Here is a 21,638-nt window from a genome sequence, read left to right as displayed (position 1 = left end):
AGGAGGATAGCCTTAGAACACAGGGGGATATAGACGGGCTGTTCAGATGGGCTGATCAGTGGCAAATGGAATTTAATCTGGATAACTGTGAGGTGATGCACTTGGGCAGGACAAACAAGACATGGGAATACACGATGAATGTTAGGACCCTGGGAAGTACCGAGGATCAGAGGGACCTTGGTGTGCATGTCCACCGGTCTCTTAAGATAGCGGGACAGGTAGATAAGGTGGTCAAGAAGGCATATGGGACACTTGCTTTTATTAGCCGAGGCATAGACTATAAGAGCAGGGAGGTTATGCTGGAACTTTATAAAATGCTTGTTAGGCCACAGCTAGAGTATTGCGTGCAGTTCTGGAATCCGCATTATAGGAAGGATGTGATTGCACTAGAGAGAGTGCAGAGGAGATTTACTAGGATGTTGATTGGGCTGGTGAGTTTTAGTTATGAGAGATTGGATAGACTGGGGTTATTTTCCCTGGAGCAGCGGAGATTGACAGGGGACATGATTGAGGTGTATAAAATTATGAGGGGCATAGGTAAGGTAGACACGAAGGAACCTTTCCCCTTGGCTGAGGGATCAATGACCAGGGGGCATAGATTTAAGGTAAGGGGCAGGAGGTTTAGAGGGGATGTGAGGAAGATTTTTTTCACCCAGAGGGTGGTGGGAATCTGGAATTCACTGCCTGAAAGAGTAGTAGGGGCAGAAACCCTCATAACATTTAAGAAGTATTTGTATGTGCACTTGCGATGCCATGGCATACAAGGCTATGGGCCTAGTGCTGGAAAATGGGATTAGAATAGTTAGGTACTTGTTTGACTGGCGCAGACTCGATGGGCCGAAGGGCCTTTTTCTGTGCTGTCGACCTCTATGACTCTATGACCCTATAATTTCTCCTCGTATTTGACAATTCTCAGTTACTAATTGAAATATAAAATTTTGAAGCTGCATACACTTAACTCAGTTGCATGCCAACAAACTTTAGGTCCACTGTGAGAAGTGTGAGAAGTACAGTTGTGAACTTTTAATTCTTAATGTATTCCCTTGAAAAGAACTTGAAAAGAATTGTAGCTTTTCAACTGGGCTCTATTTTTTGCAGATGGAGAGATATGCTGGACAAATTATACAATTGTATCATGGCAAGGCCACAATGATATATTTTATCATGAGTTACCATCATGTTATATCTTTATGTCTTAAAGTCTTGCACCTAGTGTGAAATGATCACACTTGAGATGCTTTAAAGTGTTACAAGTACTTAAAAAGGAGGATTAGCAGTCATTTCATTTCAGTTTTCTCTGAATAGGATTTGAAAGTTTACCAGTCCCTGTCAATCTGCAAACTTCCTTCACCAACAGCAATTAACCTGTAATTGGCCTAAAGACTTGGTGAGCATAAAGGGTCAGGACAGTTAAACAATTTCATTCAAACTGGAAACTTAAAATACTGAATAATATTTTTTCCCTAGAGTTCCGTTTCTCCCGCAAATGTCAGATTGCTTTGTCCAAGTTTGACTGGTCCCCACTGTGATATTAAGGCTTGGAGGTACCCCAGGTACCCAATGTAATCAAGCAAGTAGCTCGTAACTTCACATCTGGGTCTGTAAATTTGACAGGTATTTTGACTTGCTGCCATGTGAAATCTTAACTTGGGACACTGTTTGGTAACTTGGGCATTGGAAGTTACCATGTGGCTTAAATCTCTGAAAGGTTATTTCTTCTGTTAATACAGAGGTTTGTCAAATGACAGAGTTACTCAACTATAAGGACAGGTTGGCATCACTTGGGTCACTTTATGCTATGTAACCTCTGTAACCTTGCTCAGGGAGGCAATGGCATAGTGGTATTGTTGCTAGATGAGTAATTGAGAGACCCAGGGTAATTCTCTGGGGACCTGGGTTCAAATCCCATCAAGGCAGATGGTGGAGTTTGAATTCAATAAAAATCTGGAATTAAAAGTCTAATGATGACCATTGTTAGTTCTTAGACCCATCTTTAGGGAAGGAAATCTGTTGTCCTTACCTGGCCTAGCCTACATGGGACTCCAGACCCACAGCAAAGTGGTTGACCCTTAAATTCCCTAGCTAGCAAGCCACTCAGTTTTATAAAACCACTACAAAGCCTCAAAAAAAGGAATGAGACCAGACGGACCACCTGGCACCGACCTAGGCACTGGAAACAACAATGGCAATCTCAGCCCTGCCAACCCTGCAAAGTCCTCCTTGCTAATGGCTAATGGCTAGAGCTGTCTCATTCATAGCCATCCTCATGTAATCATATCTTACAGACAATATCCCAGACACCACCATCACCATCCCTGGGTATGTCCTGTCCCTCCAGCAGAGGTGGCAGCACAGTGGTATACAGTCAGGAGGGAGAGGCCCTGGGACTCCTCAACATCAACTCCAAACCCCAGGTCAGCATCAGGTCAAACATGGCCAAGGATACCCCCTGCTGATTACCATGTACCACCCTCCTTCAGTTGATGAATCAGTGCTGCTCCATGATGGACACCACTTGGAGGAAGCACTGAGGGTGGCAAGGGCACAGAATGTACTCTGGTTGGGGGACTTAATGACCATCATCAAGGGTGGCTCAGTAGCATCACTACTGACCCAGCTGGCTGAGTCCTAAATGACATAGCTGCTAGACTGGGTCTGTGGCAGGTGGTGAGGGAACCAACAAGAAGGAAAAAACACCCTCATCCTCACCAACCTGTCTATGACAGTATCAGTAGGAGTGACCACCGCACAGTCATTGTGGAGATGAAGGTCCGCCTTCACATTGAGGATACCCTCCATTGTGTTGTGTGGCACTACCACCATGCTAAATGGGATAGATTTCGAACAGATCTAACATCTCAAGACTGGGCATCCATGAAGCACTGTGGGCCAGTAGCAGCAGAATTGTACTTGAACACAATCTGTAACCTCATGGCCTGGCATATCCCCCACCCTACCATTACCATCAAGCCAGGGGATCAACCCTGGTTCAATGAAAGGTGCAGGAGGGCATGCCAGGAGCAGCACCAGGCATACCCAAAAATGAGGTGTCAACCTGGTGAAGCTACAACACAGAACTACTTGCATGTCAAACAGCATGTGCAGCAAGTGATAGCCAGAGCTAAGTGATCCCACAACCAACGGATCAGATCTAAGCTCTGCAGTCCTGCCACATCCAGTCATTAATGGTGGACTATTAAACAACTCGAGGAGTTGTTTAATAGTCCCCATCCTCAATGATGGAGGAGCCCAGCACATTAGTCCATTAGCATTTGCTACAATCTTCAGCCAGAAGTGCCAAGTGGATGATCCATCTCGGCCTCCTCCAGAGGTCCCCAGCATCACAGATGCCAGTCTTCAGCCAATTTGATTCACTCTACGTGACATCAAGAAACGGCTAAAGGCATTGGATACTGCAAAGGCCCTGACAATATTCCAGCAATGGCACTGAAGACTTATGCTCCAGAACTTGCTGCGCCCCTAGCCAGGCTGTTCCAGTACAGCTGCAACACTGGCATCTACCCGGCTATGTGGAAAATTGCCCAGGCATGTCCTGTACACATAAAGCAGGTCAGATCCAACCTAGCCAGTTACTGCCCCATCAGTCTACTCTCGATCATCAGTGAAGTAATGGAAGGGGTCCTCAACAGTGCTATCAAGCGGCGAGTGTGAGAGTGACTGCCCTTGAAATCAAGGCTGCATTTGACCGAGTGTGGCATCAAGGAGCTCTAGCAAAACTGAAGTCAATGGGAATCGGGGAAAACTCTCCGCTGGTTGGAGTCATACCTAGCACAAAGGATGATAGTTGTGGTTGTTGGAGGTCAGCCATCTCAGCTCCAGGACATCACTGCAGGAGTTCCTCAGGGCAGTATCCTCGGGCCAACCATCTTTAGCTGCCTCATCAATGACCTTCCTCCCATCACAGGGTCAGAAGTGGGGATGTTCGCTGATGATTGCACATTGTTCAGCACCATTCGCGACTCCTCAGATACTGAAGTAGTCCATGTCCAAATGCAGCAAGACCTGGACAATACCCAGACTTGGGCTGACAAGTGGCAACACACGTGTCAGGCAATGACCATCTCCAACAAGAAAGAATCCAACCAATGCCCCTTGACGTTCAATGGCATTACCAGCACTGAATCCCCCACTATCAACATCCTGGAGGTTACCATTGACCAGAAACTGAACTGGACTAGCCAAATAAATACTGTGGCTACAAGAGCAGGTCAGAGGCTAGGAATTGTGCGACAAGTAACTCATCTCCTGACTCCCCAAAGCCTGCCCATTATCTACAAGGCACAATGTGATGGAACACTCTCCACTTGCCTGGATGAGTGCGGCTCCCACAGCACTCAAGAAGCTTGACACCGTACAGGACAAAGTACCTGATTGGCACCACACCCACAAACATTCACTCCCTCCATCACCGACGCACAGTAGGAGCAGTATGCACCATCTACAAGATACACTGCAGGAATTCACCAAGGCTCCTTAGACAGCACCTTCCAAACCCACGACTACTACTGTCTAGAAGGACAAGGGCAGCAGATACATGGGAACACCGCCACCTGGAAGTTCACCTCCAAGTCATTCACCATCCTGACTTGGAAATATATCGCCGTTCCTTCACTGTTACTGGGTCAAAATGCTGGAACTTCCTCCCTAACAGCACTGTGGGTGTACCTACACCATATGCAGCGGTTCAAGAAGGCAGCTCACCACCACCATCTCAAGGGCAACTAGGGATGGGCAATAAATGCTGGCCCAGCCATGAATGAATTTTTAAAAAATCATGGCGATTAGTCAGAGCGAAACTCTGACAGTAAGAACAAAACTACCTGAAACAAATGATTTGGGAGTTGCGAGCCTCAGATACAAAGATTGGGGTCAAAAAGAACTTTCTAAAATAACTCAATTTTTCCCATCTCATTAACCACTCAGCGTCCAAGATATTCAGTGAGGAAGGTGAGATAAATGACCACAGACTGTTCCATAACTGTAATCAATGTTTCACCATGAATAGCTACTGGGGATGAGATTCAAGTTGAACAGCTTCAACACTTCTTTTTCATCTCAAACAAGATTTTAAGTAGCATTCTGAGCAAGAACCAAGCTCACTGAACCAAAATTTGGCAAATTCACCTGACTCTCACAGCTTCCTGCTTCAGAGTGCAGCATTGAACTCATACCTGCAAGGCACCCATTGATGAACACAATTGTCACTACTTGTTAAAGGATAATGTAACACAACACAAGATATAGTTGTATTAAGTTGTGTTAAAATGACTCCAGAAAGCATTAGATAGTTCTGTCGGTTCCAAGCCCTGAGTATTTCTGTTTATGATCTTCGACATTGAAGCAGAGGTTTACCTCAGATTACTTTTAGCCATATTAGCATTTGTACTTTGAATTGGTCGGTGATTTGATACTTCTCTTTGCCTGCATCATTATTTTTAAAAAATTTATAAGAAGCTTTTCCTTAATTCAACTGACAGATAATATAAAGATTAATGTTGATATTGTTATGGGAAAATTATATTTATCCATAGTTTTCTCTTTTTTCCATTTATAATTGTTATAGAGTTGATTTTCCAGGCAACTTTTCTTGGTGGAAACATTAAACTTTATTTACAAGACAGCAGCAGCAGCTACATGTGTGCATCAAACTCTATAACTAAAGAAGAACTCTCTCCAAGAATTTTCCCACGCTGCTAACTCATTGGTTTACACAAATCATGTGATCTTACAACACTGGATTATTCTTAAAGCTACAGTCCTACATTTGTCAAAACTGTAATTACTACAATAATCCTTTGCAGATTGTGTGCCATCACCACCTGTTCGAGACACTGGCTTGTTTTCGCCATTCCAACTGCACCCAAAGACAACTTCCTCAGTGGAGGATTTTAACATGGAAGACACATCACATCGACATGGTAGGTCTATAGCTTTGTTTGTCACTCTTTGCTATCCTTAGATTAAAATTCTGCCTACTTCTTCACCTGTTATTTATCTATCTCTTGTCTGTCAAGTATCCCTTTGTTTAATGTCTTTTTATTTAATATGTATCCTTGTTTCTGCTATGTGTCTACCTCATTATTCGTTGACCCTCTGGTCTCAATATGGATGGAAATTGCAGAGGTAGGAAGTACTGGTCATAATCTGCCTCAGATACAGGGGACTGTAGGGGACTGGAGAATTGCATGTTACACCATTTTTTAAAAAAAAAGGTGTAAGGATAAACCTAGCAAATACGGGCCAGTTAGTTTAACCCCAGTGGTAAGAAAGCTTTTAAAAATGATAATCCAGGGCAAAATTAACAGTCACTTGGACAAGGGTGGATCAATTAAGGAAAACCAGCAAGGATTTGTTAAAGGCAAATCGTATTTAACTAACTTGATTGAATTTTTGATCAAGAAACACGGCTGCTGAGGGTCATGCAGTTGATGTGGTGTACATGGATCTCCAAAAGACATTTGACAAAGTGCTGCATAATGGCCTTGTCAGCAAAGTTGTTACCCATGGAATAAAAGGGACAGTGGCTGCATGAATACAAAATTCAGTAAAGGACAGAAAACAGAGTAGTGGTGAATGGTTGTTTTTCAGATAGGAGGAAGGTGATGTTCCCCAGGGATTGGTACTAAAAGCACTGCTTTTCTTGGTACATATTAATGACTTAGACACGGATGTACAAGGCATAATTTAAAAATTTGCAGATGACACATAACTTGGAATTATTGTGAACTGCAGGGAAGCTGGTGATAGACTTCAAGAGAACATAGACAGGCTGGTGGAATGGGCGGATACATTGCAGATGAATATAATGCAGAGAAATGCAAAGTGATACATTTTGCAAGAAGAACGAGGGAAGGAATATGAACCAAAGGGTATAATTCGAAAGGGGGTGCAGAAACAGAGACATATGTGCATAAACAATTGAAAATGGCAGGGCAGATTGAGAAAGTGGTTAAAAAGGAATATGGGATCCTGGGCTTTATAAAAAGAGGTATAGAATACAAAAGCAAGGAAATTATGATGAACATTTACAGAACATTGATTCGGCAATGGCTGGAGTATTGTGACCAATTCTGGGCACCACACTTTAGGGAGGGTGTGAATATTTTAAGAGAGGATGCAGAAAAGATTTACAAAAATGGTTCCAGGAATGAGGGACCAGTGCACTGTGGTGGCAGTGTGTACCATCTTTGTTTTTTATTCATTCATGGGATTTGGGCGTGGCTGGCTATGCCAGCATTTATTGCCCATCCCTAATTGCCCTTGAGAAGGTGATGGTGAGCTGCCTTCTTGAATCGCTGCAGTCCATGTGGTGTAGGTACACCCACAGTGCTGTTAGGGAGGGAGTTCCAGGATTTTGACCCAGCGACAGTGAAGGAACGGTGGCATATTTTCAAGTCAAGACGGGAGGGGAACTTCCAAGTGGTGGCGAACCCATGTGTCTGCTGCCCTTGTCCTTCTAGATGGTAATGGCCGTGGGTTTTGAAGGTGCTGTTCAAGGAGCCTTGGTGAGTTTCTGCAGTGCATCTTGCATCAGTACGTCAGTGGTGGAGGGAATGAATGTTTGTGGAAGGGGTGCCAATTAAGCTGTACTGCAGCAACTCACCAAGGCTCCTTCATCAGAACTTTCCAAACCGATTACCTCTACCGTCTAGAACAACAGGATAGCAAATGTGTGGGAACACCATCACCTGCAAGTTTCCCTGCAAGTCGTACACCATCCTGACTTGGAACTATATCACTGTTTCATCACTGCCTCTGGGTCAATATCCTGGAATTCCCTATCCAACAGCACTGTGGGAATACTTGCACCATAGGAACTGTGGCAGTTCTCAATGGCAATTCAAGGTGGGCAATAAATGGTGACCTTGCCAATGACGTCTACATCCCATGTATGAAAAAATGCAGTAATCTGTGATTACCCTGCAGTAGCGATGTAGCTTTGAATGCTACAAGGTTACAGATGCTACCTACACCACATGGACTGCAGTGGTTCAAGAAGGCAGCTGACCATCACTTTCTCAAGGACAATTAGGGATGGGTAATAAATACTGGTTCAGCCAGCGAAGCCCAAGTCCCTTGAATGAATAAAAAAAATGTACGGTATGGTATATTAAGAACAATGGTACATTAGCAGCACAATGTATTGATCAGCCTAGATTTTCCAGTTGCCGTTATTTTAATCCTGATACTAATCGTTTAATTTTAAACAAGTCAACACTGTTGTTAAAATAGAGTTAGTCAGAAAATCAGTGCTCCTTTATACAGATAGAAGTGAGCCCTTGGCTGTGCCACTAGATGGAGCAATTCACCAGGTGGGCATTTTGGGCTGGATGTCATGCCTACTACTGCTGAATTTTTGATGTATCTGTGATGCACAAGGCTGAGAAATTCCTCTGGCACACACTCCCTCCAGCCCCACCTCCCCCTACACTCCACACATTTCCTGTATCCTTGGCTTAGAGACAGTCAGTGTCCACTCACAAGTGGATGCATTACACATACATACAAATCAAGAAATACATCTTCTAATTCATTTCTTGCAATTTGCTGGTTGGAACCACTGACCACGAGTGTTAACCTGTTAGGCTGAGGGGTTCAGCAATCTAAAATTGGTGGCAGGGACCTTGAAATGTTCAGCTACACCTAGGACGAAAGGAGGCCTCAACATTTTCACAAAGATTTTAATTTTCTTGCAGTAAGCATGTAACTTCCCCCATTCCTACCCTGCAACAGACTTCAGAGTCCAGCCATAACAAGACTCTGTTGACATCCTGTTACAATTCCCAAGCAGAGGCCAGGGAGCTGACCCCAGAACATTAATAACCCAAGGCCAGAAGGTCAGGGGTACATCTTGGTGGAAGGTGAAAGCCCCATTCTCTGCCATCGCGATGTGCCCATTCAAAGGAGAGTGGAAGATCCCGCCCTTCTCTTGCAAAGAGAGAAACATTGGCAGCCCATTAGAGCAGTACTTCCCAAACTTTCTTTCACTGTGACCCCATTACGAGACTTAAAAATTACAGTGATCCCGCAGTGGGAGCTGCGAGAGCAGCGGGGGGAGGTAGAGGCCTGTGAGAGCAGAGGGGTGGGGTGTGGAGAGGCCTGTGAGAACAGGGGTGGGGTGTGGAGAGGCCTGTGAGAGCAGGGGTGGGGTATGGAGAGGCCTGTGAGAGCAGGGGTGGGGTGTGGAGAGGCCTGTGAGAGCAGGGGTGGGGTGTGAAGAGGCCTGTGATAGCAGGGGTGGGGTATGGAGAGGCCTGTGAGAGCAGGGGTGGGGTATGGAGAGGCCTGTGAGAGCAGGGATGGGGTGCAGAGTGCTCAACCTTCATGTATTTTTAAAAACTTAGCTTTCCAGTGGGTTTTTTGCAGCAGGAATCAGACATCGCACAGTGGCCATTTAGGCCAAGCCCACCATTTAAAAAGCAAGGATTTAAAATCTCGCCTCGCAACCCCACTGGGGCTGCGGCCCGCTAGTTTGAGAAGCCCCGTATCATTCTTCTCTGCATCATTTTGAATTAATTGGTTTCTGTTTAGGTGAAATTTCTATGTGCTATTTTAAGTAAGTTGTTTTGATAGTGCAGAAAAGAATACAGTTCTTTAGTGTTTAAGGGCTTGAACTGAGGTCCGTGTTCCTTCTTTCCCCATTGTTTTAGATGGTTATCTCAGTGATTCCATGAGCCAGATCTCCTGTTCTGCAATAGATGATGAGGTTGCCAAGAAGAATGGATATCATGTGGTTGGACACATTAATGACTATAATGCGCTTCAGCAGCAGATTATGGAGGGCAGAATATTGGTTCAGAGGATGGAGTCCATCGTCCAATCCTGTGTTAATGCTGCTTTTTTGGAAATCGACGGGTCCAAGGTAAGAGTAGGAAGCCAAGAAATTGCTTAGCACAGGCTTGTCCAACCTTTTCGCTTGGGGACCACGTTTGCATAGTTTTCTCACTCAAGGGGCTGATGAGCAAATTACAGAAAGATAAGGTTTGGCCCAACAATAAACTGAATTTCAGAAAAATGCTGGGTTTTAAGGAAAGAAACAATTGCTGAGCAAAAGTACAGAAATGTCATAACAAAAAATTGTTAAATTAAAAAAGTGTAATTAATAAAAATGACCAGAGCGTGAGAGTGTGTGTGTCTGGCTCACTCCGTCTCAGGATGCTCACTCACTCACCCTCACCCACTGTGAGTGGGTGTGTGTGTATGTGTTGGTGTGTGGTGATGAGAGTGTGTGAGAAACCTGAGACTGGGCACAAGGTAGACTTGCACTCCCCCCCACACACTCAGTCAGTCTCTCACACTCTACCCCCACACACACAAATTCAGTCACTCTCACCTCGTCACTCCACACACACACACTGTCTCGCACTCCCCCTCTCTCACACATACATAGTCTCTAGTACTCTTCCCCCCTTTTTCACTCACCCACACACACACACATACACACACACAAACACACAGCCTCTTGCACTCCCTGCCTCTAACCCACTCACACACAGTCTCTCGTACTCTTCCCCACTTCTCTCTCACTCACACACATACATATACACAGACGCACAGCCTCTTGCACTCCCTGCCTCCAACCCACTCACACACCAGTCTCTCGCACTCTTCCCCCCACCCCACACACACATAGTCTCTAGCAGTCTCCCACATGCCTGCACACACACACACACACACACACACAAACCACGGCACCATCTCCTCCTCAAGCCAACATGACTTCATTTCGCCCCCCACCACCACCTCCCAGAGCCCCAGCCCTGACATTCCTGGCTGCCCAGGCCCCGTCCCAATGCTCCTTCGCTCACCTGGCTCCAGCCCCAACTTATCGTCGCTTCCCACGTCCCTCGGCCCAGCAGGCCTCAGCATGCTCACCAACACTGGTGTTCGCGTCACTAGTGAGCCAATCAGCAGAAAATACAGGAGAGAAGCAGCCTCTGATTTGAGGAGCAGCTGCATGCAGAATCTTCCATTGAAACTCATCTGTTTGACCTGAATTTTGAAAACTGACTCCGGGGCTGCATAGATGCGGCCCGCAGTCTGGACATTGGACAAGCCTGGTTTAGCGCAATATTGCTAAATACATTGGACAGTTGTGGCATCGCTGTAACTTGATCTGCCAGTTCACTGCATACTGTGAATAATTAAGTAGTGTATTTTAATTGTCAGCTGCATCATCATGTTTATCATTAACATGTACTGGTGAGGTAAGCTTTGCATTGAAGTTCAGACAAAGCAGTTGTTGATGTCAATTAACCCTTTCAAAGAGGAGCTGGATAAATATCTGGTTGGGAATGGAATTGCTAGTTAGAGGAATAGGTATAGACTAGGATGATCAGGTATTTTGCAGCACATAATGGTTTCTGTACTCCTGGAGACAGGAAGGAAGAATATCAGACTGTGCCATCACAGTTTGTATGTTAGTAGTGTAGCAAGTGGCAAAGTGACCCACGGAACCATTAATGTTCCTTATCATTTTATTGAGAAGGAGAGCAGTCTATGTGTTTTTAGTCTGACAATAAATTGGGATTTATATACACAAGTACTAGCAATCACAAGAGGTTATATCTTGTATCTGAATTTAACCTGGCAGGATTTGGATCATCAGACTGTAAAGCAGCTCTTCTCCAATACCAATACTTTGCGTCAGATCTTGGATGAAACTTGCTCCTTACTGAAGATGTTCTGGAGAGCAGCTCTGCCAAATCCAGATAGTACCATGCAGAATAATCAAAAGGTAAGCCTTTGTATTCACTGCTGGTGGGCAGGCAGGAAAGTGGAGTTGAGGCCACAATCAGATCGGCCATGATCATGTTGAATGGCAGAGCAAGCTCAAGGGGCCGAATGGCCTGCTCCTGCTTCTATTTGCTCAGGCAAGACCCAACACGAATAATATACAGCACAACAAATGACATTATAAGATTAGTTTATTCCCTTATCACTTGAACTCCCTCTTAAAATGCATCTTCTATCCTTTCCTTAGCTGGGATTCAATATGCTATACACCATCCACGATAGCAGAACAGAAGATTAACTTGCTATAAATAAAACTTGCTCCATATTTCAGTCTATTTTTGGAATCAGGTAATGAATGGTTCATCATCCCCCAGCTACAGTGCTTGAATGTATAAAACAGTCAGGGTGGGTCTGCTTCATTCAATGTGACAGTGTATCACAGGTGGAGTTAAACAACTGATTGATGTCTCCATGAGTTTTACTAACACTTGAATACATCAATATTATTATTGACTAACTGTTCTATCACAAGACCCGGTTGTAATCAGTGGCTTACGTGAAGGCAGTTCTGCTGAATTTCAAAATTCTGCACTGTGACAGTGATGATGTGATGTAAGACTGTGTGTTCAAACAGTCATCTTGAGAAGACCAGATATAAATCATGCCAATGAAGAGTTGATGAGTAAACCTTTTACTTGAGCTAAGGATGCTGAGATAGCCTCTGCCTGTCAATGATTCCTTTGTTTTCTCACTGGAGAGCAAAGGAAATTAGAAGGATGCTGAATTCTGGCTCTGGTAACACCCCAGAGCCAGATGGGCCATAAGCAGATGGGACTGAAAGTCTGCTGAGGGTCAAATTGCGGGGTATGTGTGGTGTCACCCTCAGCTCAGTACTAGCTCTCACTTACCTCTGGGTCAGAAGGTTGTGTTAAAGTCCCACTCCAGAAACTTGAGCAAAAAAATCTAAGCTGACATTCCAGTACACTGTCCAAGGTGCCATCTTCCAAAGGACACAATAACATGAGGCCTTGTCTGCCCCATTAGGTGGACATAAAAGCTCCTGTGATACTATTTTGAAGAAGAGCAAGAGAGCTCTTTGTGGTGCCCTAGCCAAGGCTTCTCCCTCAACCAACATCATTAAAACAGATGACCTTCTCATTATCAGATTGTTGTTTTTGTGGGTGCTTGCTATTTGCAAATTGGTTGCCATGTTTCCTACATTGCAGCGCTGACCACACAAGAACCCAGATTTTCGCTCCCAGGTCGAGTGCACAGAGATGGGAGAATCCTAACTCCACAGCCTGACCTTTAAAAATGGCTGCCCAGAAGTCGGATTCTCAGTCTTGTGCGGGGCTGGGGAGGTGAACAGGGTAGAATAGTAGTTGGGGCGAACAACCTGGGAAGAAGTGAAGAGGCTGCTGAGTGCGGAGACAGGCCTGCCTTGGAGCTCCGGCACTGTGTCCAAAATAATAAGAAAACCTAAAGATTAAAACATAAAACACCCCATCCAACCCTCACCCCCCTGCCCACACACTCCCCATGCTCCATCCATGCCACCTCATGCTCTCCTCCTGCCCTTCATAACTCTAATGCCAACTCATGTCCCCAATCATCCCCTTGGCCCCTTATAACTCCTATTTTTAAAAGTAGACATAATTGTATGTAAAAAGTGCATGAACTCATTGGAGCTGTCAAAGAACTGTCAAAGCTGTCAATGAACTAATAAAACTCATTGGAACTGTCAAAGCTGACAATGGATTTAACTCTGAGCTTTAAATTTTTTTAAAAAGCGCGGAGCTCAAAAAAAATCAGTGCTTGATATTTCATTCTGCCTGTTGACTTAGGCCTGAGGACTATCATTACAGGATTTGTGTTGGAATGACTGATCTAACAAATTAACATTATCACAGTGGGTTGCCTGTCAAGTGAGCAGTTTAGGGGTGCCTGTTATAGCCCCTAATTTAGTGCCAACCCATGCCCCATACTAACCCTCTTTTCCCTTGCTCCCTCCATGCCAACTCACCTAGTATCCACCATGGGCAAACCTCAGGGTCCAGGCTGACATATGTATGTCTATTAAGATGTTACTATTTTAAAAACAATACACTGATGAAAAAAAAATTCAATACATTGAAATTCTTTCAATTAATCTCTTCTGAAAACATTTCTTATTCTATAACCACTTGGAGCTGTCAATCAAACTGCTCACTTGACAGGCACCCTACTGTGATAATGTTAGTTTGTAAAATCAGTCATTCCAGCACAAATCATGTAATGATAACCCTCAGGCCTATGTCAACAGGCAGAATGAAATATCAAGCACTGATTTTTTTTGAGCTCCACACTTTCTTAAAATATTTAAAGCCCAGAGTTAAATCCGTTGTCAGCTTTGACAGTTCCAATGAATTTTAATAGTTCATTGACAGCTTTGGGCACTTTGTTGACTGCTCCAATAAGTCCATGTACTTTTTACACACAATTGTGTCTACTTTTAAAAATCTCAAAGTATGTCTTACCTCTCCCAAAGTGTGCCTTATCTCTCCAAAGGGCTATCCTGGCTATCCAAATGAATCTACAATGTTCAGACCAGCTCTTACCAAGGACCAGCTCTGACCACTATCAGGTTTCATGCCTTGGCCTACCAAAATCCTACTTCAGTGGAGGCAGCTGATGATTTAAATGGCTGGCTGCCCTCCATAAACCATGTATGCATGAATCCCAACCCAACTCCATTTCGCCCCCACGAAAATAGGAAGTGCCATGTATGGGGGCAGGTGGGACTTAGGATTTTTGGCCATTTCAGGTATTTTGGCCATGATGGAGAGCCTCTCTATCATGGCAAAAATCTGGACCAAAGTATTTCATTGGTTGTAAACATTGAGACATCCTCAGGTTATGAAAGGAGCAATATAAAAGCAAGTCTTTAGTCTTTACCAGTAGCATCCAGTCAGAAGTAAGAGTAGCATTGCAATATATGGTATTTTGTGGCATCATTGCAGTCCCCCTCATGGTTTAAATTTGGTTGCTGTGATTATTACAGGAGCAGTCAATGAAAGAAGAGATTTGCAGGCTGAGGAATAAGATAACAGAACAGGAGAGCCTGCTGCAGAATGCAATCAGTCGGCTGAAGGCCACGAATCAAGTGAAGGAAGGAATGGAACAGTTCATTGTCAACCAGTGTATGTGGAATCAATACTTCAAGTTGCCTTATATTGTACAGATATACAACAGAATAGCATGTTTATTCTACAAATGTGTGTTTCTTACTCCCTTTAATATGTATGAATGCCATTTTTCTGCCTTGGCAAAGCAAGCAGCAAATAAGTTCCCAGTCTAGCCTTGAGGATGTGCCCAAGGTGATCTTTCCTTTGAATCTGACGCTTGTGGAGAAAGCACCAATTTCACTGTCAACTCACATGACTGCACAATTGTGATGATAAACTTTTTACCTTCCAAAATGGATGGGTTTGAATCAGTTGGGAGGTTAAAATGTTCAAATTCTGAAGCAGGAACCCAACCTGCCTTAAATTCATCACCTTGTGAATTTAATAGAGGTGGTATATCTGGCAATCTGCTCTTGGGAAGCATGTTGATTAAACCCTTTTAAGAAGGCTTCTACTTCTGTAGTGCTTCTATTTTTAACCCTTGTTGATTGGGTTTCCCAGGCTTTGGCAACCTGAGGTAAAAGGTGACGAGAAGGGCCGGATCCAAAAGATAAACACAGAAACACAGAAAAGAGAAGCAGGCGTAGGATATTCTGCCCTTGAGCCTGCTCCACCATTCAATATGATCCTCCGTCTCAATGCCAAACTCTGGCTCCCTCCCCATACCCCTTGATGCCTTCAAAGTCCAGAAAGCTATCTATTTTCTTCTTAAATATATTCAGTGACTTGGCCCCCACAGCCTTCTATGGTAGAGAATTTCACAGGTCCACCACACTGTGAAGAAATTTCTCCTCATCTCAGTCCTAAATGGTCTACCCTGTATCCTGAGACTGTGAGCCCTTGTTCTAGATCCTCCACTAGAGAAAACATCATCCCTGCATCCAGTCTGTCCAGTCCTGTCAGAATTTTATACGTTTCAATGAGACCCCCTCTCATTCTTCTAAACTCCAGTGAATACAGGCCCAGTTGGCCCAATCTCTCCTCATACAACAATCCTGCCATCCCGAGAATCTTTGCTGCACTCCCTCTATGGCAAGAATATCCTTTCTTAGGAAAGGAGGCCAAAACTGCACACAATACCCCAGTTGTGGTCTCCCCAAGGCCCTGTACAGCTGCAGTAAGACACCCTTGTTCCTGTACTCAAATCCTCTTGCAAAGAAGACCAACATACCATTTGCCTTCCTAACTGCCTGCTGCACCTATATGCTTGCTTTCAGGGACTGGTGTACAAGGACACCCAGGTCCGTTTATACTTCAATATTTTCCAGTCTATCACCAATTAAATAATACTCTGCCATTCTGTTTTTCCTAACGAAGTGGATAATTTCACACTTATCCACATTATACTGTATCTGCCATGTATTTGCCCACTCACTCAACTTGTCTAAATCACCTTGAAGCCTATTTACATCCTCCTCACCACTCACATTCCCACCTAGTTTTGTGTCATCAGCAAACTTGGAAATATTACATTTGGCACCCGCATCCAAATCATTGATGTATATTGTGAGTAGCTGGGGCCCAAGCACTGATCAGTGTGGTACCCACTAATCACCACCTGCCATTCTGAAAAAGACCCATTTATTCCTACTCTGTTTCCTGTCTGTTAACCAATTCTCGATCCATGCCAATATATTACACCCAATCCCATGTGTTTTAATTTTGCAAACTAATATTTGTGGGACTTTATCAAAAGCTTTCTGAAAATCCAAATAGACAACTTCCACTAGTTCTCCCTTATCTATCCTACTAATTGTGTCCTCAAAAAACTCCAGTAGGTTTGTCAAACATGATTTCCCTTTCATAAATCCATGTTGGCTTTGATATTTTCTAAGTGTCCTGTTATCACATCCTTTATAACAGACTCTAGCATTTTCCCTACTACTGATGTAGGCTAACCGCTCTGTAATTCCCTGTTTTCTCCATCCCTCCTTTTTTTTCTTAAATAGTAGGGTTACATTTGCCACCGTCCAATCTGCCGGGACTGTTCCAGAATCTTGAAAGATGACAACTAACACATCCACTATTTCCATGGCCACTTCCTTTAGTACCCTGGGATGTAGATTATCAGGCCCTGAGGATTTATTGGCTCACAGTCCCATTAATTTCTCTAGCGCCACTTTTTTACAAATAGTAATTTCCTTCAATTCCTCTTGCTCACTAGACCCTTGGTTCCCCAGCGTTTCTGGGAAGTTATTTCTGTCTCCTTCCATGAAAAGAGAACTAAAGTAGTTGTTTAATTGCTCTGCCATTTCTTGTTTTCTATTATAAATTCTCCTGTTTCAGACTGTAAGGGACCTACAATTGTCTTCACTAATCTTTTTCTTTTTACATACTTCTGGAAGCTTTAACAGTCCGCTTTTATCTTCCTTGCAGGTTTACTTTCTTACTCTATTTTTCCCCTCTTAATCAATCTCTTGGTCCTCCTTTGCTGAATTCTAAACTGCTGCCAATCCTCAGGCTTGCTACTTTTTCTAGTAATTTTATATGACTCCTCTTTGGATCTAATACTATCCTTAATTTATTTTGTTAGCCATGGTTGGGGTGCTTTTCCTGTTGTGTTTTTGCGCAAAAAAGGAATGTATAACTGTTGCAATGCATTCATTCATTCCTTAAATATTAGCCATTGCCTGTCCACCATTGTGCCTTTTAATAAAGTACCCCAATCTATTGTAGCCAACTCACCCTCATACCTTTGTAATTTCCTTTGTTTAGATTTAGGACCCTAGTTTCAGATTGGATTACTTCATTTTCCATCCTAATGAAGAATTCTATCATGTTATGGTCACTCTTCCCTCAAGGATCCCGCACAACAAGATTACTAATTAACCCCTTCTCATTGCACAATACTAAATCTAGGATAGCTTGTTACTTGGTTAATTCCTCGACATGCTGGTCTAAAAAAATACCACCTCATGCACACTCCAGGAATTTATCCACCATGGTATTATTGCTAATTTAGTTTGTCCAATCTATAAGTAGATTAAAGTCACCCATGATTATTGTAGCACCCTTGTTGCATGCATCTCTAATTTCCTGTTTAATGCCATCCCCTACCTTTCCATTACTGATTGGAGGCCTATAGATAACTCCCACTGATGCTTTCCGCCACCTGTTGCTTCTTACCTCACCTAGACTGATTCTATATTTAGATTTTCTGAGCCAATATCCTTTCTCACGATTGCATTGATTTCATCCTTAACTAACAATGCTACCCCATCTTCTTTTCCTTTTTGCCTGTCCTTCCTAAATATCGAATACCCATGGATATTCAGCTCCCAGCCTTGGTCACCCTGCAGCCATGTATTCATAATCATATTTGTTTACATCTATTTGCGTTGGTTAATTTGTGTACCTTATTGCGAATGCTCCGTGCATTCAGATACAATGCCTTTAGACTTGTATTTTTAACATTTTACACATATTTTTTTGTCCTATAGCCCTATTTGCTGCTAACCCTTGTTTCCTCTGCCTTCCACTTTTGCTTTCTACTTTCCTGTCTTTCATTTTTATCTTTTTTTCTTTCTCGTGTCTCTCCACACTGGTTCCCATCCCCCTGCCACTCCAGTTTAAACCCTAAATGCCTTTACAGCACTGTTTGTGGGCCAGGAGGAGCAGAAATATTTCCTCTAGGTCCAACAAACCAGTCTACAGACAGACCTCCATTATCTCAGCCCAACATCACCTGATCTCCCCCCGAATCTTGACCAATCTTACCCCATGATTGCACCTGACCTCCCCAACTACACTCTTCTATTCCACAATCCCTACCCTAACATTCACAAAACTGACATGATCCTTCACCGTGCCCTTTCCAGAATTTTCCTTTTCTAGCAGGAAGACAAGCCTATCAAGCTGGCTTCTGGCAGGGAACCTATTTAAAAAAAAACACACATGCCATGGAGTTAAAATCCATGGTGTCCATGTTTCCCAACCATAAATCTTCCCACCCACTCCAAAACTCCACCTCAATGATAATCAGGACCTCAATTTCTGGAGAATCAATGTCTTTCTACTTCAGTGACTCAACACATTGGAGTACGAATATGCAGCATAGATATCATCCCATGAGGGCAATTTATTGAAATTGTCCTTCTCAATGGTAACGGTCGTAGGTTTGGAAGGTGCTGCCTAAGGAGCTTTAGTGAGTTTCTGTAGTGCATCTTGTAAATAGTACACACTACTGCCACTGTTCATCAGTGATGGAGGGAGTGAATGCTTCTGCAAGGGGTGCCAATCAAGCAGGCTGCTTTGTCTTGGATGGTGTCGAGTTTCTTGAGTGTTGTTGGAGCTGCACTCATCCAAGCAAGTGGAGAATATTCCATCACACTCCTGGCTTGTGCCCTGTAGATGGTGGACAGGCTTTGGGGAGTCAGGAGGTGAGTTACTTACTGCAGGATTCCTAGCCTCTGACCTGCTCTTGTAGCCACAGTATTTATATGGCTAGTCCAGTTCAGTTTCTGGTCAATGGTAACTCCCAGGACATTGATTGTGGGGGAATTCAGCGATGGTATTGCCATTGAATGTCAATGGGTGATGGTTAGATTCTCTCTTGTTGGAGATCTTCATTGCCCTGCACTTGTGTGGTGCAAACATTACTTGCCACTTGTCAGCCCAAGCCTGGATATTGTCCAGGTCTTGCATTTGGACATGGACTTCTTCATTATCTGAAGAGTCACAAACAGTGCTGAACGTTGTGCAATCATCCATGAACATCCCCACTTCTGACCTTATGATGGAAGGAAGGTCATTGATGAAGCAGCTGAAGGTGGTTGGGCCGAGGACACCTCCCTGAGGAACTCCTGCAGTGATGTCCTGGAACTGAGATGATTGGCCTCTAATAACCACAACCATCTTCTTTTGCGTCAGGTATAACTCCAACCAGTGGAGTTTTCCCCCAATTCCCATTGACTTGAATGTTGCTAGAGCTCCTTGATGCCACACTTGGTCAAATGCTGCCTTGATGTCAAGTCATCTCACCTCTGGAGTTCAGCTCTTTTGTCTATGTTTGAACAAAACAGTCATGATTCCTGTTGCTATTGCTAACCAGCAGCTCCTGCTGGTAAGGGTGGATGTCAGGTGACTACAAGAATAGGCATTTCCTTTTTGTTCCCCATGTGGTTGTGTAGCCTATTAACATTCATGGTTTAGGTACAACATATGAAGACTAGCCATTCAGGCGAGTTACTGGAAGAAGGAAAATTCTGTCATCCGTGGAATTAGGATAGCGTCGCAATGTGAGGAAAGAAAATTTGGGGGCAAAAGTGGGTAAATCAGCCAGCCTCTCAATTTAACTAATATTAGCGGTTGGATGATGGTTTTTCCAGTGTCACAAAGTCTGATAACAACTGCAATACTTTTTTTTACAGTAACAAGAACACATGATGTTCTGAAGAAGGCAAGGAGTAATTTGGAGGTAAGTTTCCATTAGAGCTGTGTGAATTGGAGTAACAGCAAAAAAGGTCTTGTAAACATGTTCCTTCTTTTTCTTACAAAGTCAAGCAAAGTAATTAGAAAAAGATCCAGTTGTGGAATGTGTACCATATCACCATGGATCTAACGTAATTAGCAAAGTGGTTCAAACATCTTTCGAGGCATTCACTCATTTTTAGGCCTGTTCCCAAATACCTCCAAGATCTCCCTACATGAAGAGTAGCACTACTCCCTGCTAGCAACACTGTGATTAGCTTGCTTGGTATGTGGTGTCTTATAGGCATAAACCTGTACCCAAACAGAATATCTTCATAGAATCACTCAGGGTTCCAGGAAGATCCAGGATAAACTAAACCTTAATTTTCTTTTCTCTTTTGCTCACAACCCATTACTCCCTGACTAAGGAAAGGTGGGGGACTTCCATATGACCTATTAACTATCTATTCAGAGGTGACATAGTGGCCACCAGTGATTTGACTTGTCTTGCCCTCAGTTTTGTTTTGTTTTCTTTCCCCAGCCAAAAAGTCACCTTGCATTTGCCTTCCACAACAGACCAGGAAAACTGAGCAAGGATCTTTTGCATGAACCAATTACATGTAAGGTTATCACTGTTTAAAGTGAAGAACAGAGCCTCAGATCTTTAACTCTTACAAAGTTGACCTTGTACAGCTTGCAGCAGAATGATAGTTTGCTATTGATCACAAAATGCCTCTACTCAGATCTTTATATTTCTTTTTGTTCATGGGGCCTAATAGAGAAAAAAAGGGTTAGCAGCTAATAACTTAGTGTGAGGTCCTACGTTGCTGCCCTCCCTAATACAGCTTATAAATTGAATGTTCATTCAAACTAAACCATACAAACCAAGAAACTCCTATGATCAGTTGCCGGTCTGTGCTGTTATCTGATCTCCACTAAGTTGGAGAATGGAGTGCCACAATTCCCCTCAACACCCCCGGAGAGGAATTTCTGCCACCTTTCCCAATCATTGCTACCAAGTGTCCCTACTGGTCTGTATATGTGTGGACATTAGGTAAGGACAGTCTTGGGGTTGGCTTTCATGAAGCCTTCTGCAACCTGGGTCTAAGAATCTGCCCATATACATTGTCTAGACTCTCATTTGAAGATTGAACAATTTGGGGACCAGAGACCCCCTGGCACTTCACCTAAGAACTAGACCCCAGCATGAATCAGCACCTTAATGAGTATAGGGGGAAATGAGAAAATAATTATTTTATCATTGCAATTAAGAGTCTCATCCATACTACTGAAGGGAGGTTCAAGCAG

At 43.5% G+C, this 21,638-nt stretch overlaps 1 protein-coding gene across 2 annotated transcripts in view; it reads left to right on the top strand.

Moving 5' to 3' along the window:
• Window positions 1–21,638, top strand: part of pde4dip (phosphodiesterase 4D interacting protein) — a 545,686-nt gene that overhangs the window by 514,700 nt on the left and 9,348 nt on the right. The window contains exons 36-41 of one of the 2 annotated variants that reach the window (XM_078561345.1): window positions 5,823–5,939; window positions 9,672–9,883; window positions 11,615–11,758; window positions 14,798–14,936; window positions 20,291–20,337; window positions 20,872–20,950. In XM_078561345.1, the coding sequence (XP_078417471.1) occupies window positions 5,823–5,939; window positions 9,672–9,883; window positions 11,615–11,758; window positions 14,798–14,936; window positions 20,291–20,337; window positions 20,872–20,950 (738 nt within the window). The remainder of the gene's footprint in view (window positions 1–5,822; window positions 5,940–9,671; window positions 9,884–11,614; window positions 11,759–14,797; window positions 14,937–20,290; window positions 20,338–20,871; window positions 20,951–21,638) is intronic. The other variant, XM_078561344.1, reaches the window with a different exon arrangement.

Source organism: Cetorhinus maximus, chromosome 17, assembly GCF_964194155.1.
Source record: "Cetorhinus maximus chromosome 17, sCetMax3.hap1.1, whole genome shotgun sequence".
Taxonomy (NCBI): Eukaryota; Metazoa; Chordata; class Chondrichthyes; order Lamniformes; family Cetorhinidae; genus Cetorhinus; species Cetorhinus maximus.
Note: the sequence above shows the minus strand (reverse complement) of the source record. Positions and strands in the feature narration are given on the sequence as shown.